This window comes from Trichosurus vulpecula, chromosome 8 (assembly GCF_011100635.1).
Source record: "Trichosurus vulpecula isolate mTriVul1 chromosome 8, mTriVul1.pri, whole genome shotgun sequence".
NCBI classification, from domain to species: domain Eukaryota; kingdom Metazoa; phylum Chordata; class Mammalia; order Diprotodontia; family Phalangeridae; genus Trichosurus; species Trichosurus vulpecula.
Window position 1 is genome coordinate 80,353,336 of NC_050580.1, and position 21,311 is coordinate 80,374,646.

Genomic DNA, 21,311 nt, shown 5'->3' on the forward strand with positions numbered 1-21,311 from the left:
TTCATATCAAAGAAAAACCTCCCTCGTTCTTAATGCTTAATGAGTCAGCTAGGTGGCGCCACCTGATCTCTGTGACCAGAGTACTACCTGGGATGCCCTCCAGCCTTCTATTCTTCCTGAGTCTCATCTCTGCACTCTGGGCAAGTCACTCAAATGCTCTTTGCCTCAGTTTCCTCATCTGTAAAATGGGGATAATAATGCTACCTACCTCCCAGCATTGTTGTGAGGATTAAATGAGATAACAATTACAAATCCCCCCATAGTGCCTGGCATATAGTAAGCACTATATAAATATTGATGACAACGACGAAGATGATGACAGATGATGATGATGATGCTTCTAATGTAGTTTAAGAGCAAAATAGTTTTAGAGAAGCTTCCTTATCACTCTATTGAACTTGTGGTCTAAATCCCAGATCTTTCTTAGATAATGATCTCTTTATCAGATTTGCAGTGGTGAGATTTAGAGTAGTTTTGAATCAGAAAGAGCTGAGGCAGAATTTTGGGAACTCACTCAAAATGAGTTTGTGGGATGTGGTATCCAAAACATCTAGCTTAATCTTAGGCTATATTATGACAGGCCATCAGTCCAGAATTTGGCAAAAGGCTTGTCCTGACTGGGCCAGAGTTGATGTAAGGCATTCAGCATTGAGCGTGATGTTATGGGAGGATGTTGACAGGCTAAAACAGGTGGTTCTACTTGCCTAGTAAATGTTTGTGGCATTGGTAACATCTTGTCTGACTGAGCTACCTGGGGACTGGTTCTTCTGTGGCCTTATCCAAGGTGCTGGATGAAGACCCAGATAAAGAGTAAATTGGACAAAAAGCAGGAAATCCAGAATGCTGAAGAGTCCGGAGACAAGGCTAGGAAGGAATTGGGAATATTATCCTAGAGAAAGGAGAACTAAGGGGGAACAGGAAAGCTGTTTTCCAGAATGTGAAGGGCCATTATATCAAGGAAGGATTAGATTTGTTCAGCAGCGCCCCAGAAGACAGAACTAGGAAAATGAGTAGGATTGCAAAGAGGTAGATTTTGGTTAAATATAAATGTTAGGAATATATATGTGTGTGTATATATGTGTGTATGTATATGCATATACATATACATATATACACATATATACATATATACATGTATACATGTATATATGTATATATGTATATATGCATATATGTATATATATGTATATATGTATATGTATATAGGAAAAAACCTTTCCAACAAGTAGAGCCATACAAAAAGAGAATAGGCTGCCTTGAAAGGTAGTGAGTTCCCCTTCCCGGGGTCTTAAACCAAAAGCTGGAGGACCACCTGTTGGTGACGCTACAGATCCCTATTCGGGTACAGTTGAAACAGCTCTGGGCCTGAGGTTTGGCCTCTGAGGTCTCTACCAACTCTGAGAATCTGTGACTGGGAAAACTGAATACTTCCTTCCTACTCCTCAAACACACCATGGATTTTCCTGTCTTTGTCCTTTGGTCATTTCATTGCCTCTACCTGGGGTGCCCTCCAGCCTTCTCTTCCTTCTTCCTGAGACTCACCTCTGCCCATTAAATGTTATTTATTTCCAAGTTCATATGCCTCCACCAAGCCTTGCATTGTTTTCTTCTCCACAGAAACGATCTCTCTCCTTTGACTTCAAACTTTGTAGCACCTGGATAGTCATCATCTAATACTTTGTATGCAGCTTAGTAGCGCAGTGGATACAGCGCTGGTCCTAGAGTCAGGAGACCTGAGTTTACATATTAACTGTGTGACCCTGGGCAGGTCACTTAAACTCTGTTTGCCTTAATCCATTGGAGAAGGAAATGGAAAACCACTCCAGTATCTTTGCCAAGAAAACCCCAAATGGGGTCATGAAGATGCAGAAACAGCTGAACAGAAACATTTTTTGGAGGGCAGCTTGGTGGTGCAGTGTATAGAGCTCTGGGTTTGGAATCAGGAAGACTCATCTTCCTGAGTTCAAATCTGGCCTCAGGTTTGCCTCAGTTTCCTCATCTGTAAAATGAGCTGGAGAAGGAATTGACAAACCACTCCAGTGTCTTTGCCAAGAAAATCCCAAATGGTGCCACAAAAGAGTATGATATGACTGAAGAAACGACTAAGTAACAATACTTTGTATCAGCATTTTCTTTGTATATACCTTACCTCATCTATGAGACTATAAGCCTCTTATTGGTGAGACTCGCGTCTTACTTAAGTAATAATGAGTAATCATAATAGGAACAATTCACAAGTGAATAGCACATGGCATAGTGAATAGAAGACTGTGTAATAGCAATTTAGATTTGAAGATTTTATACAGACCGGTCCTAGAATTAAGAAGACTTGGATTCAAGTCTTGCCTCTGACACATGTCGACTGTATGGCCCTGGGCAAGTCACATAACGTTTCAGAGTACCAGGCAACTCTCTTTGATTATAAATTATAAATGAGTTGCTAACCTGCATCTGTGCAGGGAATTACCATGCACAAAGGGCTCCATACTAATGAAACCACAGTTCAGGACCCTCTTATCCCTTTACTTAAAAAAAAAAGTTCACAGGTTGGCATTTTATAGTTCCCAAAGTGCTGGGATAGATAGAAAGGTAATGAACTTGAAGACACAATAACTAATATTAAATACTATTAAATATTATAATTTTATATTTATGTAATATTATAAATAATTAAATATTAAAATTAACATTAAATGTCAACAGAAACTTTTTCAAGCAGAGTCTCGGCAGGGCTGGCCATGAGCTTCTTTCTTTCTAACTTTTATTCTGCATATTATCTGTGTGCTCACTTGTTATCTCGGGGTACTTCAACAGAAGCAGGAAGCCGTATCTCAGAGTGGTGCTGGTGGTCTCTGTCCCGGCTCCAAAGAGATCAAGAGTGGTTTGGACTAAGTTTTTAATGGTAAACTCAGATTGTGCGTTTTGCTTTTCCTAGGAACAATTTGACACAATTAGTTGATAAATTCATTAACTGGATTAGTTCTGAGCTATACAATGCAGAATGGAGCCAGGGTGATGGCAAATATCTTGTGAATTTGGCTAATCCAGACACTGCATATTTAGATGAAAAAATTAAGTAAATAGTACTGAGTAACTTATTAAGTTTGGAATAAAATAATAACATTTATTTGGTGCTGTATACAAGGTACTATCAAATACTTCATCTTACCTGATCCTCGTTAAAATCTGTTAGGAGGGGTAGCATCATGTTATATTAGACAGAGCTGTCCTTGCAGTTGGAAAAACCTGAGTCCCACTTCAGATACACACTGTCTAGGGTACCCTTAGCAAATCATTTCACTTCTCAGGGCATGAGGCAGCTTATTAAATGACCAGTGCTCAGAAGGGGCCGATGATAGGAATAAGGCCAGTGCTAGCTGCTGAGGGCTCCTGGGTAGTACAGTGAATACAGTACCAGGCCTGGAGTCAGGAAGACAAGTTTATATCTGGCCTCAGACACCTTCTAGCTATGTGACCCCAGGTAAGTCACTTAACCTTTGTTGGCCTCAGTTTCTTTATATGTAAAATGAGGATAGTAATAGCACCTACCTCCCAGGGTTGTTGTGAGGATCAAATGATATGAGAATTGTAAAGTGCTCACTTAGTACAATGCCTGGCACAGAGTATGAGTTAGGTAAATGTTAGGTATTATTATTTATTATCATTGCCCCTGAGTCACCCTTAGCTGTATCTCAGAAGGTCAGATAACAATAGCTTGGCTGAAGAAGTACCAGGCTCAGAGTCAGGAGAGCTGAGTTCTGGTTCCTGAGCTGACACTGATTTTAGCTCTCTGTTTTCTCTTCTGTAATTTGGAGACATTGTTCCTTTCCAGCTCTAGTCATCTATGGGTCCATGGAATTGGGGCCCCCTTGGACTCCACTTCTGCACAGCCTCAATTTCAGTCAAAGGTGAATGAGCCTTCTGCTGTGACCTTGGACATTCCCCTCCTCTGCATCTCCATTTCCTCCTCTAAAATGAAGAGACTGTGCTAGATGACCCTGTCAAGATATTAGGAGATGCTCTGTTTTCTAGAGCTAAGGCCCAACAAGCAAGCTGTGTCCTAAACTTAGCATAACGACAATCCTTTGAGCTCACCCTCTGGATGATCTCAGCCACAGCAAAATCCTAGAATTGTTTCATATAATTATTGTATTGCTTTGAACAGCAGCAGGTGTTCTCTGAGCTCAGACAAACACTTGCTGTATCTGTGTTCTGGTCATGAAGCCTTGTTATGACCTCTCCTTTGGTTTTCAGAGGACAGCCACGGTAGAGAGATTTATAGCAGTATTGTATCCAGTACAATGCCTTCACACAGCCATTTGGCACAGTAGAAGGTGAGATTCAGGTTAAAAAATATTTTAGTTTTAAGAATTTTATTTGCTATGAAGTATTTATGGTACTATAGATTTCATGTGTTATGAAAAATATTGCCAAAAGTCAATATGTGTGTCTGTGTGCGTGTGTGTGTGCGTGTGTGTGTATGTGTGTACTTTATTAAGCTGTTAGGACAAAAGGTCACAAAATTAAAGGGAATTACCAGTGAGAAAAAATGTTTTGCATGTAATTCTTATACTGAATTTTATGGGTTATTTCATGGTTACTGTGTTTGGAAAAGTGCATATTCAGAATTAATGTTTTGTTATCAAGAATTGTATGCAGAAAAATGTATTTTCAGCAATCTCTAGGAAAAGATTACAGTTTTTGGTGGTCGTGGGAACCTAACTCCCATTTCCTATAGGTTCAATGCATCAACATTCATGTTTTTTACTTTTATGCCATTTTCTAGGAACATTACCCTCACAAAAGTAGAGAAATGACTATACACACACATAAATTTAGCTATAGATAGTAGATAGATAGATAGAAAGACAGGTGGATAGAGAGATAGATATAGATTGTTGCTGCTGCTGCTGTTGCTCAGTCATGTTCAACTTTGTGACCCCATTTAGGGTTTTCTTGGTGAAGACACTGGAGGAGTTTGCCATTTCCTTCTCCATCTCACTTGGGGAAACTTAAGCAAAGAGGGTTAGATGACTTTCCCAGAGTCACATAGCTAGTAAGTGTCTGAGACCAGATTTGAACTCAGGAAAATGAGTCTTCTTGACTCTAGGCTCAGCATTCTATCCACTGTGCCACCTAGCTGCCCACAGATAGATAGATATAGATCTAGGTAACACACACATGTATATACATACAAATACTTTAATATATACATACATATATGTGTATATATGTATTTGTATGTATACATGTATGTATGTGTATGTGTACATCTCTAGGGAGGTCTTTTGAAAGAGAAGTAGTAATTAATTATAATAGGGCTACCACATGTTATGCTTTCTTTCTCTGGGAGTAGCTTCCTCAGCAATGGCCTGGTGGTGTCCCTGGGTCTCTGCCCATAGGAGCTGGCGTCTTGAGGTCTCTTTCTTCTGCCACAAAGTGGTATCCATTCCTCCCCCCACAACTGCAGGTATTTTTGGTATTGCAGTTGGTAGCACTGGCCTTGGGGGCAAAAATGCCCGGTTACAGTTCTGGTAAGGGGGGATTCTGATTCCAAATGTATCAGAGAATCTGTCACAATGGCCGGGACCGTCTTGGGTCATTTTCCATCTACTCTGTATATATATATAAACCCGATTATGAACATATCTCCCCCCAATTTTAATATAAACTCCTTGCAGGCAGGGACTTATTTTTTTTATTGCCTCAGTGCAAACAATTAGCATTTTATAAATACTTGCTGACTGACTGATATAAAGGTTTCTTAAAATAGATCACTAAATGAACTAAATGGGGAAAAATACAGTTTTATTTTTACTAGACTGTAACTGAAATTTAGTATTTCATTTATTTAAAAACATTGGGAGAAGGGGTCCCTGTATTTTAGCAGGCTGCCAAAGGGGTCCATAACACAAAAATGTTAAGCACCTATGTTTTAGATTTGATAAATACTCATTTGCTCTCATTTGTGTGTGCATGTGAGTACCAATGGGAAGAACACCCCCCCTCACTCCCTCTTCAGGAGCCAGATGACCCAGGACAATTGAACTGCAGACTTGCTGCTTCCACCCTACCTGCTCCATTTTCATCAGGAAACAGTCAATGAAGTCCCGAGGGTCATTGATATCTAGGGTTTCTTGATGTTCCTTCACTCTCTCCAAAACAAAGTCACTCAAGTCATGAAAGTTTTTGATTAGTTTATGATGACTTCCTGGGAGGTAGTGGACTAGAGATGGGAAAGAATTGTAGACCTAAAAGGGGAAAAGAATCACACAACATTTTTTGGCAGGGGCTTGGATAGACAAGACAAGTCCTTATTTTTGGATACAAGTAGCATTCAGAAGAAGAAACTGATTGGGTAGGTAGAAGTCACTGCAGCAAAGTTTGGGAGCATAAAATGATAACCTCTCTTTTCACTTCCTCCAAACCAAAATTATTTTAGATCCCACTTTCTGTGGGATCTCTAGGGCTTCCTTAATACTTTACTGGAATAGAGCATTTATGTAGAATACTTAAAAAATAAAATACTGGAATATTTTGTTGGATAGAGCATTGGACTTGGAATCAGGATGAACTGGGTTCTAACAAGACCTCTGACACATTCGCCGTGGGACCCAATCAAGTCATTTACCTTCTGTCACCTTCAGTTTTATCAAATGTAAAATGAGCATGAGAATATCAGTCTCACCTGTATCCATGGGGAGCTGAGAATCTTGACATTTTCATTTAAAAGCTCCATTAAATATTGAAATTTCTGATCTGTATAGTCAAAACGTTTCTGGAAAACAACTGAGCAGATGACATTGCAGGGGGCTGAGCCAAGGGTGATAGTGGGGTCAAAAGGCAGCCCTAAAGAATGGGAAAGATTCAGAAAAAGAGAAACTTTAAAGTTAGCTTGAAATCAATTTTTGCTGAAACTGCAAGAGAAGGTTGCTGCATCCTCCAACAAATCTAGATTACACCTTAGTGGGCAGTTAAAGTTATAAGTACTTTGTTGGTTTAACCACCAGATGGCGTTGCTTACCGCTAGCTTGATCCTATTCATGAAAAGACTCTGTTAAGTCTCACTGTGATACAAAGAAATGGCATTTAAAAAGTTCATACCTTCAAATTGCTTACAATCTAATGTAGGAGGCATTGTGTATAGAAATATATACTTTTAAGTTATATATATATGGGTAGAGGGGGGGCGGAGCCAAGATGGCGGCTGGTAAGCACGGACTAGAGTGAGCTCCATACCCGAGTCCCTCCAAAAACCTATAAAAATGGCCCTGAACCAATTCTAGAACGGCAGAACCCACAGAACAGCAGAGGGAAGCAGGGCTCCAGCCCAGGACAGCCCGGATGGTCTCTGGGTGAGCTCTATTCCACACGGAGCTGGGAGCTGGGAGCTGGGAGCTGGGAACGGAGTGGAGCAGAGCCCAGCCTGAGCGGCGTGGACGATCCAGATCAGAAGCCGGGCGGAGGGGGCCCTAGCGCCCTGCATACGTGAGCAATTACCAGACCCCTCGACCCACAAACACCAAAGACTGCGGAGAAGGTTAGTGGGAAAAGCTGCGGGAGTGGAAGGAGTTCGCGGAAGCCCCGGGGGCAGCGGAGGTGGGGCAGCTACAGCTGTTGTTACTTCCGGCTCCAGGCCCACCTGGTGGGGGGAATTAAGTGGCGGATCACAGCAGGGGTGCACAGCCTGCCGAAGATCTGAGCCCAGTCTGGACTGGGGGTCCTTGGGGAAGGAGGAGTGCGGCTCTGACAGAGCTGGCACCTCCCCCCCCAAAAGTTATATATATATATGTATATATATATATATATAGATATATAGATATAGGTAACACACGTATATACATACAAATACTTTAATATACACATACATATATGTGTATATATGTATACGTATGTATACATGTATGTATGTGTATCTGCACATCTCCAGGGAGGTCTTTTGAAAGACAAGTAGTAATTAATTATAATAGGGCTACCACATGTTATGCTTTCTTTCTCTGAGAGTAGCTTCCTCAGCAATGGCCTGGTGGTGTCCCTGGGTCTCTGCCCATAGGAGCTGGCGTCCTGAGGTCTCTTTCTTCTGCCACAAAGTGGTATCCATTCCTCCCCCCACAACTGCAGGTATTTTTGGTATTGCAGTTGGTAGCACTGGCCTTGGGGGCAAAAATGCCCGGTTACAGTTCTGGTAAGGGGGGATTCTGATTCCAAGTGTTTCAGAGAATCTGTCACGATGGCTGGGACCCTCCTAGGTCGTTTTCCATCTACTCTGTATATATCTTGTACAAATATAATTATGAACATATCTCCCCCCAATTTTACATATATATATATATATATATATATATATATATATATACATGCATACACACATATGATGAAAGGTAATCTCAGAGGGCATCTAGGTGCCGCAGTGAATACAGCTTTGGGCCTGCAGTCAGGAAGACTCATCTTCTTGAGTTCAAATCTTGTCACAGACACTTACCAGTTGTGTGACCCTGGGCAAGTCACTTAACCCTGTTTACCTCAGTTTCCTCATCTGCAAAATGAGCTGGAAAAGGAAATGGCAAACCACTCTAGGATCTTTGCCAAGAAAACCCCAAATGGGATCACAAAGAGTTAGACACAACTGACATTAGTAGCATAAGGTAAGGAAGATGGAAAGACTTCCTGATGAAGGCAGTGTGTGAACTGAATCTTTTTTTCTACTTGCTTTTTTTCTTTTAAAATTTTTATTAATTTATATTTATTATTTTATTTATTGCTATTTCATTTATTACATTATAACATTATATACAATCATATTATAATATTTGTTATATATTATATTTATTATTATTTTATATTATTATTTATTATATATTAATTTATATTTATTATTTTACAATAAGAAAAGAAAAAGAAACATTACAAATCAAAACATATTTAAACTTATATATTATACTATATTATGTAGTGTATTGTACTGTATAGCATAGCACAGTATAGTACAGTACAATATAGTACAGTACAATACAATACTATACTACATTACACTATGCTATATTACATTACATTATATTATGTTATGTTATGTTATATTATATCATATTGTATCAGATTATATCATATCATATTATATTATATTTTAAAACTTAAATGTAAAATTGGAAAAAAATGTCCTGTGCACAGCAGAATGTAAGAGAGGAGTCAAAATATAAAGCAATAAATGTCCATTTCAAGAAAGTCTATATTAAATACTACATGTTGTGTTGATAGCAGTTCATGTGACCAGAATCTTGAAGGAAGTCAGAGAGTGTCTAAGATGGGGAAGTGAAGAACAGCATTGTTAGTGAAGAATAGCAAATAGGACAGTATGGCTAGACAGTAGAGCATGTGGAGAGGAAGAATGTGCAAGAAAACTGAAAGAATTAGCAAGGGTCAAGGTGGTGAGCAGCTCATAATGCTCTACAGAGGAGTTTATATGTGATTCTAGAGGTAATGGTAATCCATTGGAATGGTGAGCAAATGAATAGAAGGAAGTCATAAAGTCATAGCTTTGCTTGAGGAAAATCACTTCAGCAGCTATGTGGAGGATGGATTAGAATAGGGGGAGATTATTTAATTAAAATTTATCATTATTTAATTATTATTTAGTTATTATTAATTAAGAGATTATTGCAATAGTCCATGTGAGAAGTGATAAGGATCAAAAGTAAGGTGATAATGAGAGGAGACAGATGGGAGCTCTATTGTGAAGGTAGAATTAACGAGGCTTGGCAACTGATTGGATGTTGGAGTTGAGGGAAATTAAAGAGTTAAAAGTGACACCAAGATTGAGAACCTGGCTGATTAGAAATAGGGAAGTTTGGAAAAGGCAGAGTTTTTGGTTTGTTTTTGTGAGGGGTGAGATGATGAGTTCTGTTTTGCACATGTTGAGCTTGTGATCCCTATAGGATATCCAGTTTGAAATGTCCAATAGGCAGTTGGTGATGTGGAAATGGAGCCCAGGAGAAAGATTAGGAATATAGATGCGGTCAATCCACAATTCACACATTTAACTTCATGACTTCAAGCATTAGTATGATTTTATGAGTAACCTCATTTTCACTCGCATTGGCAACCACACACATTTGTGGCTATGTGCTGTCCTTCTAGGGACTTCGCTGGTCTTGTTCACCCTACCATTGTAGAATAAAGAGCTCCCATGCATTCATTGCATGTTTTCATTATTTGCCTTTAAAATTCAAGTTTTGTGTTGCAATTATGCCCCCAAATTCCTCTGGGCTCCAAGGTGATGTCAAGACCTTGCCAGTCTTGGCCTCTTCCAAGAGCAACCACGTAAGCTCTATGACCTCTCCCTTGGTTTTCAGGGGGCAGCCAAGATAGAGAGGTTTAGAGTAGTATGGTATAAGGCACAACACTCCTACACCACCATCTGACAGTAGAAGGTAAGATTCAGGTTAAAAAATGTTTTAGTTTTAAAAATTTTATTTGTTGTATAGTATTTATGGTACTATAGATGTTATAAAAAGTGAATAATGTCTGAAACCAATGTTGTTTTTTTCAAATTTAGATGTTATCACAAAAAGTCACAGAATTCTAGGGAACTACTAGAAAGAAAAAATTTTGCATATTACCAATTTTACTTGAGAGGGAGGGAGAGAGAGAGAGAGAGAGAGAAAGTCACAAAGACTCAGAGAAAAGAGAGTACCCAGGAAGAAAAGATGTTGGTCAACAGTGTCAAATCCTACACTGTCAAAAGGTTAAGAAGGATGAGATTTAAGAAAAGTTATTGTTACTATTGTCCTTTTCAGTCATTCTCAACTCTTCGAGATCCTATTTGGGGTTTTCTTGGCAATGATACTGGAGTGGTCTGCCATTGCCTTCTTCAGCTTATTTTCAGATGAGGCAACTGAAGCGAAGAGGGCCAAATGTCTTACCAAGGGGCAACTTCAGGCCCAGCACTCTATCCACTGCACAATCTAGGTACCCAAAATAGCTGTAAGTTCTTGCAATTCCTATAAGTGACTTCAAATGAAGGAAAGTTATTTTCCCAAGGAATTTGTTAAACAGAAGGTGGAGGGCAACAGAACTGATGCCTTCATCTACTGGCTTTTTAAAAATTTGTAGATAGTTATGTTAGATCATGAGCCAATGTGGTTCAGTGAAAAGAGAGCTGTGTTTGGAGGAGGCTCTGGACTGAAAATCTGGTTATTTATTACTTGTGTGACTTTAGGGAATTTTTCTTGGCCTTAGTTCCTCATCTGTAAAATGAGAAGATTGGAGAAGATGACCATTGTGATCTTTTCCAGTATTAAATCTATGATCATAAAACCCACACACTTCCTTCTCTGTACTGTATACAGATAAAGGGACCGACACTGACAGAATCATAGATGTTTTATCTGGAAGGGACCTTGAAACTAGCCCAACACACTCATACTGCAGATAATGTAACCGAGATTTAGAGAGGTTAAGCGATTTATGATCATGCAATTCATAAGTAGCAGAGCCAGGATTTAACCCTGGCCTTTTGATTCCTCATCGATTATTCTTCTACTTTATTATATTCCTAAGGAAGCATGGTAGAAATGCAATGTTTCTTACTGAAGCAGGAGTGGGGAAGAGGGAGAATGTTACAGGTAGAAGGAAGCTTCCAGTTATCTCATTTGACAGATGATGCAACTGAGGCCCAGAGATATTCAATGACCTTATACAATGTCATGCAATTCGTGGCAGGGCTAGGACTAAAATTCAGGCAGATCTCTTTATTGTCATCTTAGTGTTCGCTCCACACCATCTCACGTTGCTGAACTCATCAACTCCCATCGATTCACATATGTCTATACAGATGATTCCCTGATCCATATAACCATGAGCTATAGTCATGCCACTTTAACGGCCTCTTGGATATCTCCAAGTGGATGTCTCATAAGAACCTCAAATTCAACAAGTGCAAGACAGAATTCATTGTCTTTCCCCCAAAACTCTCCCCTCTACCAAGTTTCCCATATTACTGTTCAGTAAATCACCATTGTCTCTGTTACCTAGGTCCACAACCTTGGGATGACTCTCAACTCCTCATTCTCAATTTACATATCCCAAATCTCATCATTTCAACCCTGAGAATATCTCTCACATCTGTTCCCTTCTCTTCACTCCTACAGCCTCAACCCTAGTTCAGGCTCTTGTCACAACTTTCATGAGGTATTGCAGCCTTCTAATCTGTATTCCTGCCCCAAGTCTCCCTCCATTCCAATCCAGCTTCTTTTCAGCTGCCAAGGTGATTTTTCTGAAACATACATCAGACCAACCTCACTGCCCTGTTCTTTGAGCTCTGATGACTCTATTACGTCTAGGAGCAAATATGAAATGTGTTTGGCATTTAGAACTCTTCATCACCTGGCCCCGTCCTACCTTCCCATCTCCTTATACTTTACTCCCCTCCCCTCAGGCTGTGATCCAAGGAAACTGACCCACTTGCCATTCCTCACACATGTCACTCTATCTCCTGACCCCATGTCTTCAATGCTCTATTCTCTCACCTCTGCCTTTTAGTTTTCCTGGATTGCTTTAAGATTCATCTCAAATCCCATATTCTTTGGCCTTTCCGGGTCCCTCCAGCTTGCAACTATCTCACACTTTCAGATTACCTTCATCTACTCTGTGTATATCATACAAATAGCTAGTTAATTAAATGTTGTCTTCCCCTCAGAATATATGCTCTTTGGGGTATCCAGCAGGGAGATAGTTTTCTTTATAATCCTTGCATTTAGCATAGTGCCCAGCACATAGTACGCACTTAATCAAAGCCTGTTGATTGACTTTCCACCTTACTTTTTCCCCCAGAAACTCAATGTGAAATTTACCAGTGGTTCTTGCACTAAGACTTTTTTTCTGGCCTCCCTCAGTAGCCTCCACCCTCTAAAGCTTCCAGAGATTACCATAGAGTTTAGAGCAGAATAGACCTGAAAAGGCCACACACCCAGGGTGGGTGTAGATTACAGTAAATCCTTTGAATTCAACCTTGATCCATATGAGTCATTTAGAGAAACAAGATTTGCTATGATTAATGTGGAAAAGTAAGCAAGCACCAACCATTTGTTTTTTTTAACTCTTCCACCAGGTACCTTGCCTCTTCTTGGACTCGCTCCTCAATGCTCCTCTTCCCCATCCCAAAATTCCTCAGGGTCACAAGTGAGAAGCGGCGAATTTGCTTCCATCTTTCTCCATTGCTGAAAAGGATTCCTATGAGGGGGAGTAGAGAGAAAACAGAAAAAAAAATTCCTCAACTGAATTCTGAGAGGAGGATAAATGGGAAAGAAAATGAGACCAAATCCAGCAATAATGGATATAAGAACCTTCAGTTTCAATAGCTTCCCCTTCCCCTAAAAGTCCATTAACACCTCCCCCAAAGTTCATATACAAGGACTTGTAGCCCCCAGTCTTGGTTCTAGAAGAACAAGATGGGGTGCAGCGAAGTAGTGGTAATTTGCTTCTTTTTCTCTCAGTTGTGTTTTCTGCCCCATTCTATACATCCCACACCACATTCATCCACCACCATGGCCACCTTGGGCAGCCTTACAACCTCATCCTACTTCTGGCAAGAAGAGGCCACCAAGCTGACATCCAGAATGGATTCAGATTGTCCCTGGAGGTCTTAGAACAGGTATTGAATTCATTAATTTTATTTCTCTACTTCTGCATCTTTTGGCCCAGAGGACCAAAGGGATTGTGATACCTTTAGAGGAAGGCTAAAGTCCTAATCTTCCTAGACTTCACGGGGGACCAAATAGAGGGAACTTTTTTTTTTGTATTTTGTGGGTTACTGTATTTGTAAATCAAAGGCATACTTTTCACATGGTATTCCTGTATTTTTATAAGTGTCTAATAATATCCTTGGGGGCAAGATAAAAGTAGAAGACATTGAACTTGTGGAGTTGTATGCCAGATACTGTGCCAGGCATACAAGATACAAAACCAAAAATAAAACAGTCCCAGTACTCCTCAAGGAGCTTAGGTTCTACAATGTAAGGTAGAAGTAGGGGAGGAAGATGCATACAGATAAATAAATAAAAATCTATACAAAATAAGAATGTAAGTTCCTGGTAGACCCTGGATATCCAGGGTAGATATCCAGCTAGAGGAGACTGATATCGATGTATATCCCACCTTCATTGGATGAGTGTATTTCATGGTTCTGTCCTGGGCCCTCTTCCCTTTATTTCTCTCTCCTTTCTTTATCAGAGATCTCTTTAGCTTCCATAAGTTCAATGATTTATGATTTTTACATAGTTGATTTCCAAAGCTACATAGCTAGCCTTCAGACTCTCTCTCCTGAGCTCCAAACCCACATCAACAAATACTTGCTGGAATCTCCATAGAGATGTCCCATAAACATCTCAAACAAAAAATGTCCAAAACATAACTCAGTATTTTCTACCACAAGCCTATGCCTCCCTTATTTCCATTGGGAGCACCATCATCCTTTCACGCTATTTTCCCATGTTGTCAATCCCTAATTCTTCACCTGCCACTCTTCTGGAAGCTAAGGTAGCATTGTGGATAGAACACTGGGCCTTGAGTCAAGAAGATATCAGTTCAAATCCAACCTGAGACACTTACTAGCTGTATGGCTCTGGTCAAATCACTTAAACTCGATTTGCTTCAGCTTTTTCAAAAGTAAAATGAGGGTAGTAATGTCACCAATCTCCCAAGATTGTTGTGAAGCTCAAATGAGGTAACATTTTTGAAACATTTATCATAATGGCTGGCACACGGGTACCTAATAAAAGCTTGTTCCCTTCCCATTTCACCACCCCCCCTCAGCCCCACCTAAATATTTATCAAGTCTCGTCTAGTCTATCCTCACAACATATTTTGCATCTATCTTCTCTTCACTCACAAAGCCACTACTTTAGTTCAGGCCCTCACCACCTCTGGTCTGGAGTATTGCATTAAACTCTGAATCGGGCTGCTTGAATCCAGACTCCTTTCTGATCTGAACTCCACAACCCACCAAAGTAATATTCCTAAAGCATAAGTCTGACTCCCCTCCCCAGTAAGTTCCACTAGCTCCCTATTGTCTTTGGGATCAAAATTTCTTCCACTTAGCATTTAAAGCCATTCATTACCTGCTTCCAACCCACATTTCCAGGCTTCTTCCACATTACTAGCTTTTACATACTCTAAGGTCTAACCAAAGTGGGCTTCTTGTTTCTCAAACATGACACTCTAGCTCTTACCTCCATGGCTTTATAGGCTGCCTTCCATGCCTAGAATTATCTCTTTGTCCTCTATTTTTCAGAACCCTTACCTTCCTGTGAGACTTACTCTAAATGCCACCTCCTACAAGAAGTCTTCTCTGATTACCTCAGAAGTTAGTGCTTTCCTCTAAACCCCAAATTACTTTGTACTTATTTTATAGATTTTTATTTATTTATCTGTATGCATCTTCCTCCCCCACTTCTACCCTACATTGCAGAATCTAAGCTCCTTGATGAGTGCTGGGACTGTTTTATTTTTGGTTTGGTATCTTTTATGCCCGACACAGTATCTGACATACAGCAGGCACTTAATAAATATTCATTTAATTAAATTGATATGTAAATTTTCTCCAATTTCTTGGAATGCTACTTTTCCACATCCCTCATTTTATCTGGATTCTCTGCCCTACATCAAACAGAAACATACCCAATCCCTTGTTAATAGTGTCAGATACTGGGAAACTTCCTCTTCCAGCAAATACATCTCCATGCCCGATCAGAGCTTCCTTAATTGCTTTATGTCCATACAGTATGATAGTAGGCTCAGAACCCAAGTACAGAGTGAATACTGGGCCATAAGCTTTTGCCAGCTGTAGGAGGAAATGTAGAAAGCATTTTGATAAATTTGATAGTAAATAGCTTGGATTATTAATTGTTAATCTCCTTGGAGAAATTTTCAACTCATTAATAACTCCAATCATGATATCTTTGATATTTACATCAGAGAGTCCAAAGAAGGCATGCACTTTGCCCAGAGTGCAAATGGTCAAAAATCCTAAAGCTGCGGAGTAACCACAAGCAGAATGGCTGGTGACATGTAGTTTATGCCCCTAGAGTAGAGTAGCTAACTTCCTCCTTAACTCTGCCTCTTAGAATATCCAGTTTCCTTTAAAATTCAGCCCATGTATCATCTCCTATGGGAAGCATTTCCTGATCTCCATAGTGAGTAGCATTTTGTCCCTCTTTACCAAATTATAATGCATCTACTTATTTATTTACATGATACATTCCTTCATTAGAATCTAAGCTCCTTGAAGGCAGGGTTGGTTTTTTTTTTTGTATCTCTGGTACCTAGCATGGTGCCTGGCATATAGTATGTGATTAATAAGAGCTTATTGGACTGGATCAAATGGGAGCAACTGTTTTTCCTTGCTCTGAAGCATTAGGAGCACTAAGGTTGGGGAAGCAGAGAGGTGCTGGTGGAGAAGCCTCAGGACAAGGCACGTAATGTAGTTAGAGGACTGAGTAAGAAGAGAAGAAGTGAAGGTAATGAGGGTAGACAACTTTTGTCAGCAGTTTGGCTGGAAAAAGTTTCATCCATAGCATGGGGTATATCCCCAAGACTCTGTCCTGGTCTTTCTTCTCTCTACATTCTTCCTTGGTGAACTCCTCAGTTCCCATGGGTTTAATTAGCATCTCTATGCAGATGACTTCATATCTATATATCCAGACCCAGTCTCTCTCCAGAGCTTCAGTCCTACATCACCGACTGTCTATTGGACATTCCAAAATCAGTGTTTCAGAATCATCTGAAACTCAACAACATAACCACTACCTTGTATCAGGCCCTCATTACTTCTCACTTGGACTGTTGCAATGGCATACTAAATAACACTCTATCTCATATTGGAGACATCAAGATTTATGCTGATGCTCTCTCAAATAGCCTGCTCTCCCCGTTCCTCCATCTCTTTAAATCAATCTTATGACTTACTCCTCTATTTTGCTTTAGCCACACACAGGGATGGTCACACCCTAGACCTCACCATTACCTACAAATTGAAAGCGCTAACATTTTCCCCTCTGTCCTATCCCTCCAAAACCTTTCTTTTGTACCCAAACCTCCTTACTTTCTCAGGTCATTAGCCCTGCTCTGAATTTACCTCCAACCTTTCTGATCTCGGTCTTAGTTAACCAGTTTATCTCCACATTGTCTTCCACTCTTCAGTCCTAGACCTTCTGTCCTATCTGCTCTCATGATTTGCCAAATCCCAACATTGGATTACTCCTATCACCTGCCTTCTCTGTTCCGGCTCATATCCTGTTGAATAGAACTGGAGGAAATAATAAAACTAAACAGTTGGTAAATCATAAACTTATGTTATTTAACTTCAACTGGGCCTTCACTGTAGTAAGGTAATCCTTTTATTCCTTCTTAATTGATTCTCTATCAAACTCCTCACAGCAATTATGCCAAAACCTTCTCTTCTCTCCTCAAGTCTCCCACATTTACCTCTCTCCCCTTTCTTTCACCTAGAGAAAGAAAAGGGTCTTGCCTCTTGTTTTACCAAGAAAATTCATAGGCAGCTCATTTACCATGATCTAACTCTTCTCTTCTTCTTTTCATCTCAAAATTCAAAACACCTCTCCCACTCTGTCCTCCTTTTTCCCAGTCTCAGAAAATCAGGCACCTTTTCTTCTTGTCAGGTTCTCTGTATGTGCCTTTGACTCTACTCCTTTCTGTTTTCTCCAGCAGATTGCAATCTCAGTTGGTCTCTCTCAGCCTCAACGGTTTCTTCTCTAATTCACCCCCTTCTCGGTGTCTAAAATGATTTTACCAAAGTATGGGTCTGACCATATTACACCTTTACTTAATATACTTCAGTGGTTGTTACCCATGGGATCAAATATAAAGTTATTATTTGACATTTAAAGCTCTTCACAACCTAGCCCCTTTTGACCTTTGAGTCTTCTTGTGCTTTACTGCCCTAAATTCACTCTACGATTCACTCTACAGTGGCCTACCTGTCATTCATCATAGTCCAATTTCCTGACTTGATGAATTTGAGCTATCTGTTCCCAATATCCTGGAATGCTCTTCCCCTTTATCTCTGACTCCTGGCTTCCCTGGCTTCCTTCAAAACTCATTTCAAATCTCACCTTCTGCAGGAGTCCTTTCCCAGTCCCAGCCCCTTCTCATCAGCCACTGTTAGTACCTTCCCTCTGAAATTACTTTCTTTTGATGATCTATATGTATGTATGTGCACTTCTCTCTCTCTGTTTCTCTCTCTTTGTCTCTTTCTCTTTCATTCTCTCTTCCACCTTCCCTCCCTTCCTCATTATTTCCCTGTCTCTCCTATTGGATGTGAGCTCTTTGAACTTAATAGAGGCTTTTGATCAATTGATTGACCTCCCCTCTTCATCATACATATCCCAGAATCATAGGATCAAAAGTTTAAAGGTCTACAATTAGATACTCAATTCAATTCAAATCAATAAATAGTTTGTAAGTTCTTGTTATGTACCAAATGCTGTGCTAGGCACTAGCTCTCTTTAGAGAGAGGTCTCTGGAGGGAAACAAAGACTCTGGAAAGAAGCTGACATGTAGAGGAACTGGTAGCTTGATCATGTCCCTTTCTCAGCTTGCCTCCCAAGAGACTGCAAGGAATTTCCTCTTGTATGAGACTGGGGACTCTCTCATTCAGTTGAGCTGAGATCTCTTGCCCCCAGTGGGAGAATTAATTCACTGTATATTGTTTGGGACATTCTCATCTGTGTAACTTCTCAGATTTTTGTTTGCTATTGGATTAGATAAATGGGCTGTTTGTTATACACTCTGTGTGATGGTCTTTGTGTAACTGGTATTTGGCAAAAAGGAAGTCAAGACTTTATATATAGCTTGGGTCACTCCTTCTGTGTCATGGACTATCAGTCAGGGGCACAGCTTCAATCTAAAGTTGTTTTCCCTAAACTAAAAATAATTAAGGGAGTAGATGGGTATAGTTCTACCTCAGAACCTGCTCTCCGAAGAGAGCAGAGAAGCTAGCCTTGTGGTACCAATCTGCCTGCCTGGCAGGAATCAAAGTCTCTCTGGGAGAAGGTAAGGTAAGGGTTACTCTATAAGTATCTATTTATGTCTCCCTGTAAACCACATTTATACAAACTGTGTGGACACACATAATCTACATACAAATACTTACCAGGCAAAAGGATTTATTGATATTCTTAGTATCTAACTGCAGCATATTTCCAATAATTGGAAGAGGAGTAGGCCCAGGTGGGAACTTTCCTTTTCCGTAGCCCTTTCTCCATACTGAAATGAGAAATACACAGAGTACCAGGCCAAGAGCAGTGACCACAGATGGATCCATTGGAGTTTTTCCTTATTGCTAAAATACTAGAGAACTTAGAATCCAAAGCTTATGAGGAACACACAGGAGATCAGCAAGCAAACAATTCTTTGTTGTCTTGGGCGATTATGGCTTTACTTCCAATGGACTTCAACCTGCTGGTAAAAATAAAAAGGGGAGACTCCCTTAATTTATTTTGAATTTTCCACGGAGAGCATAGCTACATAGTCAATGACCTGGTAACAAACTGTCTCTGAGAAATGGCCTTCATTCACTGATCATTTTTGAATGATAAAGTTATTTACTTGAAAGAAATTACTGAAGTAGTATACCAGGTAGAGGTGGTAGACAACAGAAGGGTTTTAAAAAAACCTCTATTGATATCTTTTGTTTTTATATCTCACCTTCCTCCCCTCCCCAGAGAGCCATCCATTAAAACAAAGACTTTAAAAGGGGAGTGGGAGGGATCCATTCAGCAAAACCAACATATCAACCAAGTCTGGCAGTATATGCAATGTTCCATTTGTAAAAAGTACAGTAACTGCAAAGCACAATAAAGCAAAGCATAATAAAACAAGGTCTGGCTGTAGTCTCATATGCGGAATTTGAAACTCAGGTTTTCCTGATTGTAGTTCCTGCTCTCTATCCACGGCAGGTGGCTGTCTATGTAGACTGGTGGCCTAAGATGAGAGCTGCCTTTCAAGTGAACCTTTCCCTAAACTCCTTTGTATCCATCAGTGAAATAAGAAAGGAGAGAGATATTAGCACCAGACAGAGTTCGAATCTCCCCTCAGATCCACGTATTAGCTTGTGACCTTGGGGAAGGCACTTAAAATCTGTGAACTTAAATTTCCTTATCTATAAAATGGGACTGATAATAGCACCGATTTTACAGGGTTCTGAGAATTAGATTAATTAATGAATGTGAGGCATTTTGTTAAACTTCAAACCCTACAGAAATGTCAGCTATCATTGCCGTTATTATCATCAATACATCAAACAAAAGAAATCATTTCCCTGATCAGTTTCTTTCTAAAAAAATAGATTTTCATATCTTTTGTTTTTGTGTCACCTAGATTTTTTCCCTCCCAGAGAACAATCTCTTACTTTTAAGGGATCCCTTAACTTTTAAGAAGGAAAAGCCGGAAAATTTCAGCAAAACTGCTCAATGCACGGAAAAAAAAAATCTGAAGTGATATGCAATATTCCACGTGCATGGATCCCTCTCCCAACTCCTGAAAGGAGGAGGGGTGGGTCACGCTTCGGGCCGAGCTTGCTCCTTATAATTCTGTAATGTTCATCTTCTGATCTGTTTTATGTTTGGCCTTTTCACTTACTTTGAATACTTTAGCGGGGGTGGGGCGGGACTCTTTGAGGAATGTTGCACCCACTATGATACCTGGAGAAGTGAAATGCCATGCCCCAGGGCACAGAGGTTCCGAGACTCAAAAGCCAGCCCCACTTTAAACTTCATCGCATCGCGTTTACGTTAGCAATCTCACGTGTTCTTTTTTATGCCATTGGGAAAAGTACTCTGTGGTCATAGAAATGGGTTGTTATTAATCTAAGGCTGTTCTCTTCGGAAAGAAACTGGGGATCGGAGATTAAGAGCTATCTAGAAGGGGTGTTAGAAGCCATCACTTACCATTTCCTCTTCACTTGGGACCTAGAGGAAGTCACAGAGCTAAGTGGGAGGATAGAGATGCAGATGAAGGTCCTCAGAGTGCAGATCCAGTGAGTTTTATATTATCTCACGCACGAGCCACTCCCTCTTAGCAAAGGGAAGTTGGGGTGGGGACCCTATGCACGAAACTACGTCTTTGCTAAGCCTGGTTTTTAGCTCACCCTCGCACAGAGTCCCGGACCCACACCAACTCTCCGCTAATTCAGATGCTAAATAGAAGCTAATCCATCCTCCTTCTCCCCAAGACCCGGCTTCACCACCTCTACTTTTGCTGTTTTCGTTTCAGTATCTCCGCTTCCGTCCCAAGCATCC

At 40.2% G+C, this 21,311-nt stretch overlaps 1 protein-coding gene across 1 annotated transcript in view; it reads right to left on the reverse strand.

The window, feature by feature from the left end:
• Window positions 1-21,302, reverse strand: part of LOC118828583 (cytochrome P450 2C18-like) — a 32,992-nt gene extending 11,690 nt beyond the window's left edge. Inside the window, exons 1-7 of the mRNA XM_036735294.1 lie at window positions 20,961-21,302; window positions 19,166-19,473; window positions 15,673-15,835; window positions 13,078-13,227; window positions 6,689-6,849; window positions 6,075-6,251; window positions 2,790-2,931 (exon numbers count right to left, since the gene is read on the reverse strand). Coding sequence (XP_036591189.1) covers window positions 2,790-2,931; window positions 6,075-6,251; window positions 6,689-6,849; window positions 13,078-13,227; window positions 15,673-15,835; window positions 19,166-19,336 — 964 coding nt within the window. The 5' untranslated portion in view covers window positions 19,337-19,473; window positions 20,961-21,302. The remainder of the gene's footprint in view (window positions 1-2,789; window positions 2,932-6,074; window positions 6,252-6,688; window positions 6,850-13,077; window positions 13,228-15,672; window positions 15,836-19,165; window positions 19,474-20,960) is intronic.
• Between the last annotated feature and the right edge of the window lie 9 nt (window positions 21,303-21,311).